The following is a 17915-nucleotide window of genomic DNA, read 5'->3' as shown; positions in this document are numbered from 1 at the left end:
ATTTATATGTCAAACAGTTCATGACATGAACCCCTATACTTCAGTTGACTTTAATACCTGTAGCACAAACAGCAGAACATAAGTTAAGCACATTATATTGCAAAGCAGAAACTAAGAATGTAAACACACCTTTTCTACATTGTACTTCCCAGCCCTAAAACTTTGAGCATGTTATTTTCCACAAACTTCCCATCTTCCATTAATTTTTTTTTTTTAATTTAATAGCTCCAGATAAAGGGCAAAGTAGCACAATACACAGCCAAGAAACAAAAAAAGTAGTTATCTTATTTTCCCAGTTAATCATCATGCATAAATGTACATATTAGCAACAGATCAAATATCATCTAAAGTTCTATGGCTGCCCAGTAAGGAAATGCTAGAGCTGTTATATATGCATGCAGGTGGGGAGGCAACCACATTCCAATCAGAAGACTTCAGTAACGTAGAAGATGACACAAAGCAAAAACTCAAAGCAGGTCCCTTTCTACATTTTTATCATTTTTTTTCTGTCTTCATGTACCACGAATAAAAGTTAAACACTGATTTTTGTAGAGATATAACTCATTTTGGTGTCACAGGAGTTAAAAATAATCATTTCTTGACTGAAGACAATTAGTAATACATAACAGGAAAAACTGTGTGAAAAAAATCTAGTATCGACATAATTTTTTTTAGAAGGGATTAAAAAAAAGTTTTACTCTCGTTAGGCTGCCTGAGAATTCCTCAGTTGGAAAATAGGTTAATAAGCCACCCTAGGGTAGAGGCAGCCTAATGTCACAGACCTGGGCCTCCATGCAGCAAGGAATCTGACTCTCAACACAAAAAATGGGGGAGGGATGGGGTTGGTGCAATGTTAAAAAATAACACTGATTGCACCTTCTCAGAGCCAAACCCATTTATGTTTACAAAAATCTCAAAATGGTTGATTAATGTGGAAAACTGAGAACATACCAAATTCTATTTTAGGGTGGTTTTTGGGAAGCAGCGTAAAAGTCCCCAGGTGATATCCAGATTACAATTAGAAACAAATCTCTATACTTAAGTATTTCCTACTTGTAGATATTCTTAACAAACACACATCAAAGTCAATGCTATAGAATCTACTTTCTGGGATATTAAAGGCTTGAAATCAGATGACTGTTTCTTTGCACTGGTACAGTCACAATTTTTTGGAACAAACAACTGTCAATACAGCAAATATATGCTCTCATTATGAACCACTTTAATTTTTTATTGCGCTGCATAATTTTGAGAGGGCCTTGATCACACACACACATCTGAAGCTACAAAGAAAATGTTTTAATATATATACTGATGGTCTTAGGAAATACACTTATCAAATCTTTTATCTTCAAGCTAGAAAAGCAAAACAAGCTTACACCAAAGAGAAAGTAAGGCCATCATCTTAATCCACCAAACTGTATCATTCTATTCATATTCACCAGGAGGGTAAGCAAAGACAGGACAGTTTTCTAGCACCTTCATCCAGCAGCCAGAAGCATGTCCAAACATACTGATACAAAAACAATTACATTATTTCATCTCATACTGGTATGCTGAGAATCTGTTAAGAGGAAACTTGTTTCACAAAATCTTCAGAGTACACGTCTCCATATATCCTCTTCATTTGAATTAACTAGGTTTTGAAATCCTAGTTTAAAAATGTATGATAAATGAATTTATGCATTAAATAACACTCACTAGCTACTATGTTTCCTAGTCAGAAATAATGGACTTTTGTAGTGCTTATCAACTGGCAATAGCTGTAAATGTCTGAGGATGTTTTGACTGTCAGGGATCTTATCCAATCTACAATGTACTGGGACAGTCAACTATAGCAACAACAAAAATCACGACCAAAAAAGCCTCTTTTGAGGCACAGTATCTGAAAACAGATGCTCAAAAGGGTTCCTACAAACATCAGCAGCGTCATCATGTAGGAATTTACTAGAAATGCACGTTCTTTGGCTCCACCAGAGACCTTCAGACCACTCTGGAATAAAGTCCAGAGATCTGTGTTGAGCCTCCCAGGTGATTCTAATGCATGCTGAAGTGTGAGAACTACTAACTTCAGAAGGATGTCTGTGGCTGCTGCCCCTTAATTTAGAGGACGAATTTGTTTCCACTGTTATATCTTAAGCCCTAGAAAACTGACCAATACACAGTAGGTCCCCTTGATACATGTTGTTACAATGAATTAATGGATATAGTGAAATTCTGAATGACATGGCACCTTATAAAATCTTGTATGACTCAGAAAAGTTTTCTAGACAATTACTCCCATTACCATTTTCAGTTACCTGGACTTTTCACTCCAAAGTTACCCTAATGTGTAAAAGCATTCAAATCTGGGAACATTATTTTCTAATCAACTCAAAGAATTAACATACACTGAGTAACCACTAAGCAAGTTCTATTATTGCCTCTAACACTAAAAAGGTCAGAAATTACTAAAAGTCATACAGAATGACTATGTAGAATTTAGTGTACTTTTTCTCAATACATAAAAACACCAGGCAACATGTTGTCTGAAACTTAATACTGATTTACATTATCTAATAATGTAAAAATATCCTGAGGAAAAATTAACCTCGAAATGTACACTAAGATGTTTTCTCAATTTTCATGTAAGAAATAATACAAATAATGTGCAAAAGTAAATTATTTAAATAAGCAAAAAGATAATAATGTAAATAATTTGTATTCCAAACATGGCAAAAGGGAATAGGCACAGGATTATATATTTACATAATTCTTCTTAACATTCACATAAGCCTGGTGGATTGACAAACATGTAACGCCCTTTTGCATAAAAGCAGCTAGAACAGGAAAGAATGTATCAGAGATCCAGTCAGAGAGAAAACACAAAACATAATGAATGAATGTGACACTAGCTTATATATGCGTAATTCGTTACATGAGATGTACAATATATAAATAAAAATGTCAAGTTGTCTTAGTGTAATAAAGAGCTAGAAAAAATTTTAGATAAAAATTTAGACAGTGAAATAGATAAAAATAAAAAGATAAAATTTAGATTAAGGTATCTATTTCAAAGTCTTCAACACCATCAACAAAACACTTATACAGAGCATTTAACAAATACAAGGTCCACTTATATTACTATCAACACAATGTACGACCTCATATTTAATGAATACTTTGTCTTATTGACTAAATTTATATTAAAATATGAAGAAAATCTAAAACGAAATGTGTTCAAAGTACACTTCCACTTAATCCTACTTAATTCTGATTCTATTCTTGAGACTGAACGTGAAATTTGAGTGATTTATATTCCACAAGACAGAACTGAAATTTTATTTATGTGTACAAGCAGAACACCATCTCTTTTAAAGTTCATCTGATTAAATGAGAAAGACAAATTTAAAAAGAACAATTCTGACAAAATTCTTTTTAAAATACAGTATCTTTTGCAGAGGAGGGAACTGATAGTGACAATGGTAACTGAAGCCATAAAATTTTCTTGAAAAAGATTTTGTTTAATGTGTATGTATAAACTCTGGCTATATATAACATTAAGAATTTCACTATCCTCAATCTGGAAATTTAATAGACTTCTGTTATTCAAAAAGAAAACAAAATGTCATAAAATAGAAAAAACACATACACTGTTATTTCATCAGGTAAAAAAAAAAAAGTGTAATCAAATAGTAAGTTTCAACAAAGAGGAACCCTTAGAGATATTTATAATCTAAACAGCTTTACAGAAAAAAAGGTCAAATAAACTCAGAAAACAACAGTTTTGGGTAAGCCTTTAAACATTGTCTTACAAGCTTCAAATTTCAATCATTAATATTGCTATTCCATAATCAAGGAAACAAAAACAAATTCAAAATGCTTTCACAACATATAGAAGACACTACTTTTGATATATATTTTTTTAATTTTTTTATTTTTTGTAGAGACAAAGTCTCACTACAACTGCCCAGGTTCATCTCAGCTTTTGATATTTAGAAAAATCCAGATTTTAAACATGAGACACTATAACTTTTTCCCGCATTTTTTGCATTATTTCCCCAGAGTAACAGTCCATAAATTAACTGATGGATACTCACTTAGGAAACGGTCGACATACTTCATTTTACACCACTAGAAAAACATGTAAAGCGAATAGAGAAAAATGATTTTAATTTTTAAAATTCAGTAATGAAAGCTGCTGGAAACAAAATGCTCTTGTAAAGTATAAGACTACTCCCTATTCATTGAATCATATGATTTGCTTAGAATGAAATATTTCCATACTGGGCTACATAACTTAAGAGGTGGACTCTTTGATTTCAGGAAATGAATCTTCATCAGTATGAAATTCACCTAAAAATGTTGTTTTTAGGAGGTATGTGTTGAAACATTTAGGGGAGAAATAACATCAAGCCTGCTACTTACTTTGAAGTAGTTTGCCATCCCCCCAAAAAGTCCATGCCTACAAATATCTACCAACACAGGAAAACACGAACAATTGTTGAATTAGAAGATACGTATATGGGTGTTTACTGTCTTATTCTTGAAAATAAGAAGTCTGACTTTTTGTATCACTGCTATCCTCTTGACACCTCAGGAATATATTTTAACACATTAGATGTTGTAACAAAACTCTGAACACCTAGAGAAAACACTTAAATACTACCTTACTCCCCAGGAAACTTCCTCCATTTTTTTCAAAATGATGTGGCCCATTTATTTTTGACTAGTACCATCTGACACTAAATCTCAACCCTTTTTTTAAAGCTTTTAACATAATGTGATCACATCCTTTCACAAAACTTACTTGATTTCAATCATGTATATGTCCTTTTTCTCATTCAGAATCTATGTTGTAATTATCAACCTAACCCCCCTTTACTAATTATTGGCTACTAATCATTCACATTGCTATTTAACAATTATTAGAGACTCTACATATAAGCACCAAGTTACTGAAATATTCTACAAGCATGTTTCTGAACAAACTGTAAAAGTATTATTTCAACTAGTGTTTGAAAAACAAGAGCCAAAGTTTCAGTAACTATCCTTGTTGATAATTCCTATTTTATTAAATGGCAATTCCAGCTAAAGCAGATATTCTTCCCCTAATATTACTGATATTTCAGGGATAAAAATATTCAATCTCTTTCACTGAGTGCTCAGCACTGATTTTACACAGAAAAATTAAAAAAAAAAAAACCTTTAGGAAAAATAGCAAATTTAATTTTGCAAAAACACAAGTGAATCAGTTTTTTAAAATCTACATCTGTCAAGAAAAAAATGCTTTTATTTACAAAATAAACAAAAATGGGGGAAATTCCAACAACATATAGTACTAGAATAAAACTATTGGGAAAACAAGTGTTCCTTTATTTTATACATACTAATTACAAGTAGCACATGAAACATTAAGTCCTGAAGACTTTAAACTCAGTACTTCAAATCATGACACAAACTACCATAACATTGTTATATATTAAAATTGTTTCATATTACTTCTTTGAAAAAAATATGATAGCATATATGACAACTTCACACTTACTTAGAAAGCTAACACTACTGAATTTCCTCTTTATTTTTGTATCTACCACTTTTAAGCAGATGATATTAAAAAATCTTCCTTGGTATACTAATTCACAAGAAAAAAAAAATTTACTGAACCAGCCACAAAGTTGAACTATACAAAAACACTAAAAGCACGGAATAACTAGGAGTTCAGAGACGCTCCACTTGACTGTCACTCAGAAGCTGACTGCTCCCAGGGTAAACTTGGTAAAGCCGGAACAAGGATTTTCTTGATGCCGGGAAAAAGTTGTGTAGGACTCTGTTCTTGGTGCCAGAGTTGAGCCTGGACACTAGGATGTTCAGGAGATTAAGACATCTTTTTGTGCACTGGCCTTCAAATGTTCTTGAATGAATCATACAGAATTTCACAGCCTTGGCCAAAGGTAGCTTGGTATAACATCAAAGGATCAAGTTTCTCCCAATCATATTTCAGCTTTGAAGTGAAATACAATGCTAAAAATTACCTGAGAATTATATGGATAAAATATAGATGACGGGAAATGTAGATTTAAGTGCAACAGATATCACTGAAAAACTGTAATCAATGTTAAAACTCCCCATATCCCAATTAATGTCACAAATTAAAGCAAATCCCATTCTCCATCACCTCATACTTATGAGAAACATGAGAATAGTCTTTGACTATTATTTTACAATCAGCATATCATGTTTTTAAAGAACTGTCAAAAACAAAAGCCTGTGAATACCGTAAATTTTAGAAAACAGTTCTAATAATAGAACATGAAAATAATAGAACATGAAAGAGTACCTACGAAAATTTTAATTAGTATAAAAGAATGCATCAATTACGCTTTACAACCAACTGCTTTTATGCAAAATTTAAATGGTTTCTTTCCAAACTATACCTTCCAGCAAAACAGACACCACTATTTACATACTGTTTATTTTAAAATAGCATACTATGTTTCAGAAAGGTGCTGAAAGCATGATATAGCAAACCATTGTGATGTTTTATGAGAAACAGCTATGCTATGATCAGTGTCTGATGAATTAGATTTGTGGTATGAGTCATATATTATTCCTTAAATGTAATTTTAAATAAACATGACCAACATACAAATTTTTAAATACAGTTACGACTTTGTTTTGCAATAAACATTATAATGTGATAAAATCAGTTTTTCCCTAGTACTGAAAATCAAATAGGTATTTGATAGTAAAGGGAGCTATTCAGATTCCAATGACTCTAGCCATTCTCAAGTAATTATCTGCTTTTTAAAATCACCTCTTGAACTGTACTCCTTTGATGTCTCAGCATTATCTTGAAAAACATGAACAAACAATTTAAAAAACAAAACAAAACACTGCCGCTCCTTGGAGACAAACGGTTCGAACCCACCAGACAAGTTTGACTGGAGAAATGTCCAAACTTTAGGGAAATATTTACAACACTGCAGAGTCAAGCCATCTTTTAATACTTCTAGAAACCTACATTCTCAAGAAATGCCTAATTCACCACAAATCACACAGCAAATCCTCACTTAACAGCCAACCCAACAGTATTGTTTTATTTTAAAGAATGTTTAACACTAACTGTATGATAATAATTGAGGTAAGGTCTAGATATTGAAACCAAATAAATAATGGCAGATATGTTTAAAACTAGATAGTATTTTTTATAAGCAAAAGAGATTTGCCTTCAAACAGTTTTTTTCAAGATGAAAAGATTTATTTGGAAAAATCAGCACAGGACAAAGATATCCTTAATAATCTGTCTCAGAATACCTGAATATTCAGAATATATATGAAATGTAGGTGGAAATTCCGATTTCACAGAACATCAGTGTTTATACAAATTAAACTCCCATACCCTCCCACCCCCACATATACTACTCTATCTACCCCTTATTAACATTAGCTTTCATTAATTAAGCTTCTATCTTCAGTGCTACTTGCACAAATTAAAAAGCAAAATCATTTTCATTTTTAACGACTAGGATTAGTTAAAGCAACCAAAGCATTACTGTTACAGCAAAGTTTAGTAAGACCATAAGAGAATACCACTAATAACAGTTTTAAATTATCCAAAATGATTTCTTTATTGAGATTAAGTAACTACATAGATTTCACAGTACTATGGAATACTTATATTTAGCTAAAGTCACAAACACATTTCAACATTCAAAATGATGAGCATCATTACCATTCTAATCTACAAAGCTCATGAATAAAGAAAATTACAAAACCTCAAGTGTTACAAAAAAAAAAAAAACTTTTAAGTCTACATACATTAACAATAAAACCATTTCTTCCAGGTAACAGGTAAAAGTATAAAGGCATACCACTGACTTTTTTTTCTAGATAGCCAGGAATGAACGAATGTTTAATATCTACGACGCTTATTAGGGCCTTCAAAGTTGCCCCCTTGACTTCCTCTACCAAAGCCACCAGGACCACCACTCACAGGACCTACACCACTCATTGGTGCTTGAGGGGTTTCAGAACCTGTTCTACTCCCCATAGGTGAACCCATCTGAGATGGCGGTCCTTGAGGAAATCTGTCATTGTGCTATGATACCACACAATAAGGAACAGAATATGAAGTCCATTTGGAACACGCCAAATATAAGTGACAAGAAAAATTGGCAAAATCCCAAGTGGTGGTGTCATGAAGTTCGGCAGAAAGTCCAGCAGAATCAGGATCACACATAGAAGGAAGAAAGGAGCAATTTAATTAGTTACTATGTTTTTTTTAAAAAAATGCAGCATCTGAAGATTTACATATTGCTAATGCTATGCCCCAATTTCAAGAACAAAGAACTGATTTCGTGACAGAAGCAAATGTAATCTTAACCCTAAACAATATTATAATACAGCTCTTATTCCTTTTTTCAAAAGTTTATCTTGCATGAAACTATGCCATGTAAGAAAAATACTTTTTCAAAAAAAAGTCAGAGAAATAAAACTGGGGAGCAGCATCACGTTGTTTTTTAAAAGTAAACATTCTAAAAAAATCTTTACATCAATTCCTTGAAGATAGAAAGCACTAATACAAACATACACAAAGAATTATGATTTCAGTATAGAAACTTCTGAGAGTGTTTTCCTTGAAATATTATCATTGGGAAAATAGTTTTAAAAATTAATGTAATAACATGCACTAATAAGCACAACTAAACATATGAATTAAGCATTTTGAAAAACTTCACAATAATCATACATATTAATCTCAAAGGTTGGACAGAACTCCCTAAAGTGTAGCAGTAAAATGTCAGTGCAAAAAACACCAAGGGTGATATTTAAATAAAATTTACAATTTCAGGGAGACAATAAAAAAATGGGACAGTTAATGTTACTTCTATGTTTCTATTGATTATATGCCACACAAAAACTTAACCAAAGTAGTGTAAGTTTTTACTAGCTTTCAAACATATTACTACAAAATAAAGCCTCTACTGAAGGAAATAAATGCAATCACTGTGTTAAGCGCCATCTGTTCATAGTAGCCGTGCACTGCCTCTTTATCTCCCTGTATAAACTATCATTTTAAAAATCCAACTGCCAGCACGTCCTATTTCTCCACATTCTTAAAAGACTACATTTGAAGCAAATAGAATAATGATAAACGCTGCATTCAAATCTAAGACATACAATGCATTGCTTTTAACATCTCTCATCACGATGGATTTACAATTGGTGACCGGTCTGAGTCTAAATGGCAGTGCTTTTTCTTTCTTAGCAGCATGGGCGCCTCAAGATTTCATATAGTAGTTTCAAAACTAAACTGTCTTTTCAAAATAGATAACCAAACAACTTCCCTTTAAAAACGTTATTCAGAACAAGCATTAACAAAACACTAACTGAGAAAACAGTTTGCCTGTATAAAGTCCCATTTATATAGTGATAGACTTTAATGGAAATGATAAAAGGTATCATTCCTGCTATCAATATATTTAAATATAATAAAAATTACAACAGAAAAACCTTGTTTTCATAGTATTTAATCCACACAAAGATATCTTCACACTCTCAGATCAAGACAAAAAACTGTCTACTTTAAATTTATTAAATGTAATTTAAAATTCTGTGAAAAGAATGCCACAATAGTGGTTTAGAAATACAGAAAAACTTTAATGTTATTTTATAACTAAATTCCTTGCAATAAATCATGACAGGTAATATTTTTAACAAAAATATTTACTGAAAACTGTGTGTTCATACATATTGGACTTTTGTCCCCATCAAACATAAAGAGTCCACACAGGAAAAGAACACCATCATAAAATACTTGAACATTAGAATGCTGGTAAATGATGGATACAAATTAAAAGCACAGAAAAAAACTGTAATTAACATATGCATTTGCTATATACTGAGGTACCACAGCATGCCACAGACAGTAATCCTAATTCTTGGACTACTTAAAAACTATCTCAGCCGGATGCGGTGCCTCACGCCTGTAATCCCAGCACGTTGGGAGGCCGAGGTGGGTGGATCACGAGGTCAAGAGTTTGAGACCAGCCTGGCCAACATAGGGAGACCCTGTCTCTACTAAAAATACAAAAATTAGCCAGGCGTGGTGGCGCATGCCTGTAGCGTCCACTACTTGGGAGGCTGAGGCAGGAGAATTGTTTGTGGGAGGCGGAGGTTGCAGCAAGCCAAGATCGTGCCACTGCACACCAGCCTGGGCAACAGTGCGAGACTCTGTCTCAAAAAAAAAGAAAAAAAAAAAAACTATCTGTAATAAATCAACATATGATGTCACAAAATTTTCTTTTTCAATGGCTGCCAAAAGAAATGATACCAAATTATATTAAGTGTGAAGCTATCCTTGATGCAGAAGTGTACATTACTGAATATAATCAAAATAATGTTTATGATACATTACCACTGATCCATTATCTGGCATCATTGGAGTTCCCATATTTGCGGCTCCTTCTGGTCCCATGGCAGGACCAGGACCCATTGGTGGGCCAGGTATAGTTGCTCTGTTGTTCATATTCATACCCATCATTGGAGGAGGACCTTGGTTACCAGCAGGTGCTGGGCTAAACGCATCTATGTAAAACAATCTATACTTAGAGCTGTCCTATCTTAGTTTAGTAAACATTAAAAATTTAACAATATTTATGCAATCTATATACCAAGACTGTTATCAAAATTATTTTCACTCCTTGAGAATGGGGTATGCATTATCTACTCTGTAATACAGCATTACCTACACTCTAGAATTAGAATTTTCATCCCCAAGCCAAATGTACATAAAATCAAGAAGGAAACTATCAATCATTTTAGGGCATTTGAGACTCTTAACAGTTTGCAAGCTTTGAGACATCAGTATTATTTGTTATAGTAGGCTTTTAAACCAAATAATCCCTAACAAAGGGGACTATATTTTACCAGTTTAAATGAGTAACAAAGGATTAGCACTTACAAAACCACTTAATTTTTTTTAACCCATGGCTAAAAATATTAGCATGTAAATTATGCTAAGTTGCTAGAGAGGAAATCATTTTCTGCAATATATAAATAAAGATCATTATAACTAGCCTCTCATCTTAGTTTTTTTTTTTCCTCCCTGAGTTGATGGAATACCTTGCTAAATTACAGGAGGTACTCTTTTTTTAATTTTTTATTTTGAAATATGGAATCTAAAGAAAAAAACTGAAATGACTTATAACAAAACGTATTTTTAAAAGCAACCGCAACCAAATACAGATAAAATATTAATATAGCTATCTGGATCTTTCTGACAAGCTTAAATTCCACAAATGGGGACAATCTGATAAAAAAAATCCACCTATCTCATATTAATTTAAACAGTGTTTGCACTCTAATACTACATATATGATGACCTCAGATACAACATATTTTTAGGCATTTTCCTTGAAAAATTTTTTCCCTTTTAAGTGTTATTGCTTGCTTATCATTAAAAATTTATAACAAAGCCATTCTAATTCGGGGTTTTCTTTAGTATTTCATTACACAGGTCAATTTTCTGACAATAAAAACTCAATTTCTCAAATATACACTATAATGAAGCTGAAATCTCCACATGGCTGAGTCCCTACCAGCCCCTGGCATCGTACTTCTGCCTTCAAATCCAATCCCCAGAAACCTAGCAAATTCATAGGAAGGAATTATTTCTTTCATCCCCAAATGCTCTTGCCAATAAACAGACTTTATCCAAGAGTATTTCCACTCCCTCACTATAGCCCTAAATAGCTATTTTTAATAATTTCTACAACTAGAAATGAAGAGAGTATAAGAACAGTATCTAAGAGGCATCTTACCTCAATTATCCCCCAGAAAACAAATTTAGTTTCTTTTTCCTCTCTTTCTCTTTAATAGAATGTAATTTTACAATGGTGGGTTCAAAAATAACTACACAACTATGGGTATAAAAAAATCAAAAATAATATTTCCAACTCACAGTAGTTAACTTAGAGTTTTACTTTTAGTACTCACATCTTCCACCACATAGCTATAAATAAATTTAAAGATCTAAGAAATGGTAGCATTATCTGGTTACTAGAAAGGTAGCATTCTAATGTATGTTTCACTTGGTTATACACACTAGTGATACACCAGAAAATCTGCTGCCACTTTCCATCAATGTAACTTGATGAGTTATGACAGTTTTAACTTCTCAACAACCCAACTGGATGATAATGATTAATAGCTCTAGAAAACCATTATGATGAAGTCTCACACTGAATGAAGACTGAAGAGAAAATTAGATAAACTGGACTTTAGGAGAGTAAGTGCTAAAATGTAAATAGGTCCTCTGGTGAATAAAATGTCACAAAAATTTTAAGTTATCTTCAATTCCTAACTAAATAAGGACTCTAAAGGCATATTCTTATATTTCTTCTGATAAAATTGCAGAGTATCTCTGTGCCATCAGAAATGGTTTTAAGTTTTATACTATTTTAAAGTTTAGCTCTGATGTTAATGTCACTCTAATAAGAACAGCCTTTTAAACTGCCATGTATAATATATAATAATCTTATTCCTAAAATCCTTAAAATTACATGGATTGTATTATATACCATCCCAGCATTTACTCTAAAAAAAAGATATGAATATTGGACCACTTGGACATCACTATACTCAATTATGCTTCTTATTTTAGAATGCAGATGCTCTCGGTTCATTAATTATTTCACGTATCCACTGCAGTAATTTCACAATTAAGTTCTTTATGGGCAAGGGCCATGTTTCTTGCTTCCTGCATATACCAGAGATATTTACTAACTACTCATTGGTAAAAAGTGACCAAGTAAACAGCAATATATGACTCTACATTATCTGATTAGTAGTACTGAAACACTGGCAATAGAAGTTTAAGAAAAAAAGCTTATCATGGAAAATGTTCATTTCACACATGACTTAAGTTTCATTTGATAGACTATATATGCTAAGAACATACTTGATTTTGTAAATGGGTGTGCATGTTAAGTATATTGTTTGCCATAGTAGTGTAATCTTTAAAACAATATGTACATTTAAGTTATATAAAGATTTTTAGTTTCATAACAGCTTTTGTGGGACAATTAAATGAGGGACAGCTTTTGCGGGACAATTCATTTCATAAAATTTAATTCCTTACCCAACTTTTAAATGTATGACATTTCAAATTTCAAATTTAGTAAGGCCTATGAAATTTAGTAAGGCACGCTTTTGTTTGTCCTTTAAGTTATTTACTTGGCATTATTTCCCTTGCAACTTGGCTATACGAGCAAATCCATACTAAAGTTGCTAATATACTTTCTTAAAAACTTGGTTAACTCTAAAACATGCATTGGCGACACACGTAATTCCCCTGATGAGTCATAGTCTACAAAGACTGAGTGCACTTCTGTGCACAACACTGTAGGTTAAAAGAAAAAACTTCAATATTCATTAGAGTGAAGGAAAACAGGTTTAAAGTTACACAAAAAGCTAGTTTAAGATAGAAATGTATATAAAACGCTCTCTAAAAGCCTAAAAACACACTCAGGACCTATCAATTTCCTGCTCAGAAACTATCCATTTCCAGTGTCCAATTAGGACAGGCCAGGTGGCTCATGCCTGTAATATCAGCACTTTGGGAAACTAACGTGGGTAAACTGCTTGAGCCCCGGAGTTCAAGACCAGCCTGGGCAACATGGTGAAATCCTGTCTCTACTAAAAACACAAAAAATAAGCCAGGCATGGTGGCGCGTGCCTGTAGTCCCAGCGACTTGGTAAGATGGAAGGACCACCTGAGCCCAGGAGGTAGAGGTTTCAGCGAGCTGAGATTGCACCACTATACTCCAGCCTGGGCAACACAGTGAGGTCCTGCCTCAAAAAACAAAACAAACAAACAAAAAGCCAATTAGAAGGAATATAATTTGATTTTAAAACTGCAAAGACAGAGCTGTATTACACAATGTAATGACTAAACTACTTTCAGGCTGTATTACAACCTGGTTTATATGTTTCTTTCATTAAGCCTATGAATGTATAACACATCTTTTAGCCTTCAAACAAAAACAAAATGAGAATTTTCTTCCCAAGCATATATTTTTAATATAATTGTATGGTATTCCAGTTTAATGGATGTAAGAGATTTCACCTTTAGAAATGTTGGTTCCGTATTTTAGTTTCTTACTGATATAAGAATATACCACAAACAGCATAAACAGTCCCCCCAAAAATGATAAGTTACAAAAGCCTTTTGCTTCAAATCCCTACCTCCCATGTTTATTGCTCCACGGGGACCCATATCACCCATTCTCATTTCCTGTTCTCTCTGTAAGTAAACATAGTTGTCACAGTCAACCTATCGATCTTATGACTTTACATTTCCCATCTAAAATCAAAAAGAAAAGAGTGAATTGGGACATCATTTTTCATTAAAAATTTTGAAAAATTTCCATCATCATATACTTAATAAGAATGCTGAAAAGAAACTTCAGTCTCCCAGGCTTAATATACTACAAACACTTAATGCACCCAGTTTATATTGCAAGATTAGATTACTAATGAATCAGATTATATAAAACATACCACAGATTAATGTTTTTATTCCAACAGATGAAAGATACATGCCTACATTCCAAGCAAAGGAAAATCTAGTAATAATAACCACCAAAGCCAATTATTTTCTCCTCCCAGGTCACTGAAGTCTTAAAATAGAAATGACTGTTACCAAGTTCATATTGAAATGTATTCAAATATATAACACAAACAGCTTTAGGGAATTATGCTAAAAATAAGGTTACAATCTTCATTGCCTAAATTATAATTCATTCATGTATTTTTACTTATCTACTCAAGCATTATTCCATCTAGGGACTACAGAAAGCCCACACAAGCAATTACTGAAAGCTCAACATATCACTGCTTTCCTTTAACTGTGCAGTAATTTTATTTGAAAACCTGAATGAAAGTATTACACAGTTAACTATAAAACAGAAATATTCAAAACATTTGAAATTTCACTACAGAAACTGCTTCCTAAAAGCTCTTCATTTACCAACAATAGTGACATAGAATTAACTTCAATGAAATCTCTAAGTGAAATTACTCAAGATAACATACGAAAATTGCAATTTTCACTTTGACTTGATGACCATTTCCAATCACAGAAAACTTTGTTAAATGTAGCAATCATGAAAAACATTCCATTATGAGACAATTGCAGAAATGTTTAAAGAAAGCATAATTACTGTACTTTCGAAAAAGCAATCTTATTAAAATCTAAATGCTCATTTAAAGTTCCATTTGATAATACAAAATACTGTTGAAAAGCACCTATAAAGCTGGAAATAAAATAAAAGCCTATGATGGAAACATAATTGCCATTAAGCCACAAGTGGCTCCTTAAAAAAACTGCCCAACTTAAACAGAGATGTCCAAAGGCAATCTTAATGAATGAAGCTACGGTACAACAAAAACACCATCATGAAGAGATAAAAATGCTTTTTCACATTATTTAGAACATTTAAATGCCAGCCTTTCTAAAACCTTCTTTTTTAATTTTTTTTTTCAGAGACCCTCGCTCTGTTGCCCTGGCTGCAATGCAGTGGCGTCATCATAGCTCACTGCAGTCTCGAACTCCTGGGCTCAAGGGATCCTCCTGCCTCGGTTTCCCTAATAGATGGGACGACAAGCATGCACCATCATGCCTGGCGAATTTTTTGATTATTTTTTTATAGAGATAGGGTCTCACTATGTCGACCAGGCTGGTATCTAACTCCTGGGCTCAAGCAATCCTCCTGCCTCACGCTCGCAACGCGCTGGGATTACAAGCGTGAATCACTACGCCCAACCCTAAAAGCCATGTTTTAACTTTCCTAAAAATAAATTTCTCATTGTAACAGTTGTGACCATTAATGGATACTATTACTGACCTGCAAAAAAAGCTAGACTGAGGTGGGGTGCAGTGGCTCACGCCTGTAATCCCAACACTCTAGGAGGCTGAGGCAGGCAGATCACCTGAGGTCAGGAGTTCAAGACCAGCCTGGTAAACATGGTGAAACCCCGTTTCTACTAAAAATACAAAAAAATTAGTCAGGCGTGGTGGCGGGTGCCTGTAGTCCCAACTATTCGGGAGGCTGAGGCAGGAGAATGGCATGAACCCAGGAGGCAGAGGTTGCAGTGAGCCGAGATCGCACCACTGCACTCCAGCCTAGGCAACAAGGTGAGACTCCGTCTCAAAAAAAAGAAAAACAGAAACCCTGTCTCTACTAATAAAACAAAAAAATTAGCTGGGCAGTAGTGGCACATGCCTATAATCCTACCTCCTCAAGAGGCTGCGGCAGAAGAATCGCTTGAACCCAGGAGGCAGGGGTTGCAGTGAACCAAACTTGCACTATTGCACTCCAGCCTGGGCAACAAGAGCAAAACTCTGTCTCAAAAAAAAAAAAAAAAAAGCTAGACTGTGATATAAAATTGGCTACTGATCAAGCATTACATTTAGAAAACTATTTTAAAATAAAGATTATGTTTATCACTACTTTCAGTAGACCAAATCAAACTGCCATTTCCTTATCACTACTTAGAAACTACTGATAGGTTCTCAGAACCTACTGATAAAGGTGAAGAATGCTTCAACACACCCAAAATCTTCTAGCTATAAAAATAGTACCTATAGGCCGGGCGCGGTGGCTCAAGCCTGTAATCCCAGCACTTTGGGAGGCCGAGACGGGCGGATCACGAGGTCAGGAGATCGAGACCATCCTGGCGAACACGGTGAAACCCCGTCTCTACTAAAAAAATACAAAAAACTAGCCGGGCGAGGTGGCGGGCGCCTGTAGTCCCAGCTACACAGGAGGCTGAGGCAGGAGAATGGCTTAAACCCGGGAGGCGGAGCTTGCAGTGAGCTGAGATCCGGGCACTGCACTCCAGCCCCGGCGACAGAGCGAGACTCCGTCTCAAAAAAAAAAAAAAAAAAAGTATCTATAGTATCTAGATACGTATCTGTAACAAGCAAATATAGTAGATCTTCTGTTGTTGAGAAGCTGGTTACACACCTGCACCATCGAGTAAAATATATGGATTTCATAATCATGACTTTCGGGGAGGACAGGACAGGAGTTCAATTTATATTTTTACTTTTGAATTTGTCTTCACTATAAAAGGTTAGGAATTCAATATCTAACCACTAATATAGGGAAATTATTTACAGTCTCACTGCTTGAGATTTCAATTACCCCTTATATACCCTAATAGCTTAACTATTGGCCTGTGATTCACTGGCAGGAAAAAAGGGCATAAACAATCTTTTTTACTGTCTCTTTATATTCTCAGCTTTATGTATCACTTTCTAGAATAACTTTCTAGAATAGTGTGAGCTTTATTATTCACAAAGTACCTTCTTTTACTATTATTGTTTGTTTGTTTGTTTTGAGACGGAGTCTTGCTCTGTCGCCCAGACTGGAGCGCAGTGGCTCAATCTCGGCTCACTGGAAACTCTGCCTCCCGGGTTCACGCCATTCTCCTGCCTCAGCCTCCTGAGTAGCTGGGACTACAGGCGCAGCCGGGCGTGGGCCCAGCTAATTTTTTTGTATTTTTAGTAGAGACGGGGTTTCACCGTGTTAGCCAGGATGGTCTCGATCTCCTGACCTCGTGATCCGCCCGTCTCAGCCTCCCAAAGTGCTGGGATTACAGGCGTGAGTCACTACGCCCGGCCCCTTCTTTTATTATTAAATCCATTGTCACTAAAAAAATTTCATGGGAAATGTATCAATGTACCGAAAATAACTATGGTTTTAAGTCAACTATTAAACACGAACATTCCCCTTCTGGTGGTATATTATAAATCGGTACAAGTTCTAAAACACTTTTCTCTAAATGAGATAATCAGAATATCTTAGAATACTCCAGGCTACTACAGCATATTACTGTATTAAAATACCAATTAAAAAATAAATAAA

At 34.2% G+C, this 17915-nt stretch overlaps 1 protein-coding gene across 35 annotated transcripts in view; it reads right to left on the bottom strand.

Annotated features, from left to right (window-relative positions):
- The window catches only part of PSPC1 (paraspeckle component 1), a 105795-nt gene that overhangs the window by 20695 nt on the left and 67185 nt on the right, over nt 1-17915 (bottom strand). For 17 of the 35 annotated variants that reach the window (XR_013407588.1, XR_013407589.1, XR_013407590.1 and 14 more), the window contains exons 7-8: nt 14230-14287; nt 10400-10569 (exon numbers count right to left, since the gene is read on the bottom strand). The exons of 17 other annotated variants lie outside the window; for them this stretch is intronic. Coding sequence is in view for 5 of the 18 variants with exons in the window: in XM_028837134.2 (XP_028692967.1) it covers nt 10400-10569; nt 14230-14287 (228 nt within the window). In the remaining 13 variants the exon portion in view is untranslated. 35 annotated transcript variants of the gene reach the window in all.

This window comes from Macaca mulatta, chromosome 17 (genome assembly GCF_049350105.2).
Source record: "Macaca mulatta isolate MMU2019108-1 chromosome 17, T2T-MMU8v2.0, whole genome shotgun sequence".
Classification (NCBI taxonomy): domain Eukaryota; kingdom Metazoa; phylum Chordata; class Mammalia; order Primates; family Cercopithecidae; genus Macaca; species Macaca mulatta.
Note: the sequence above shows the minus strand (reverse complement) of the source record. Positions and strands in the feature narration are given on the sequence as shown.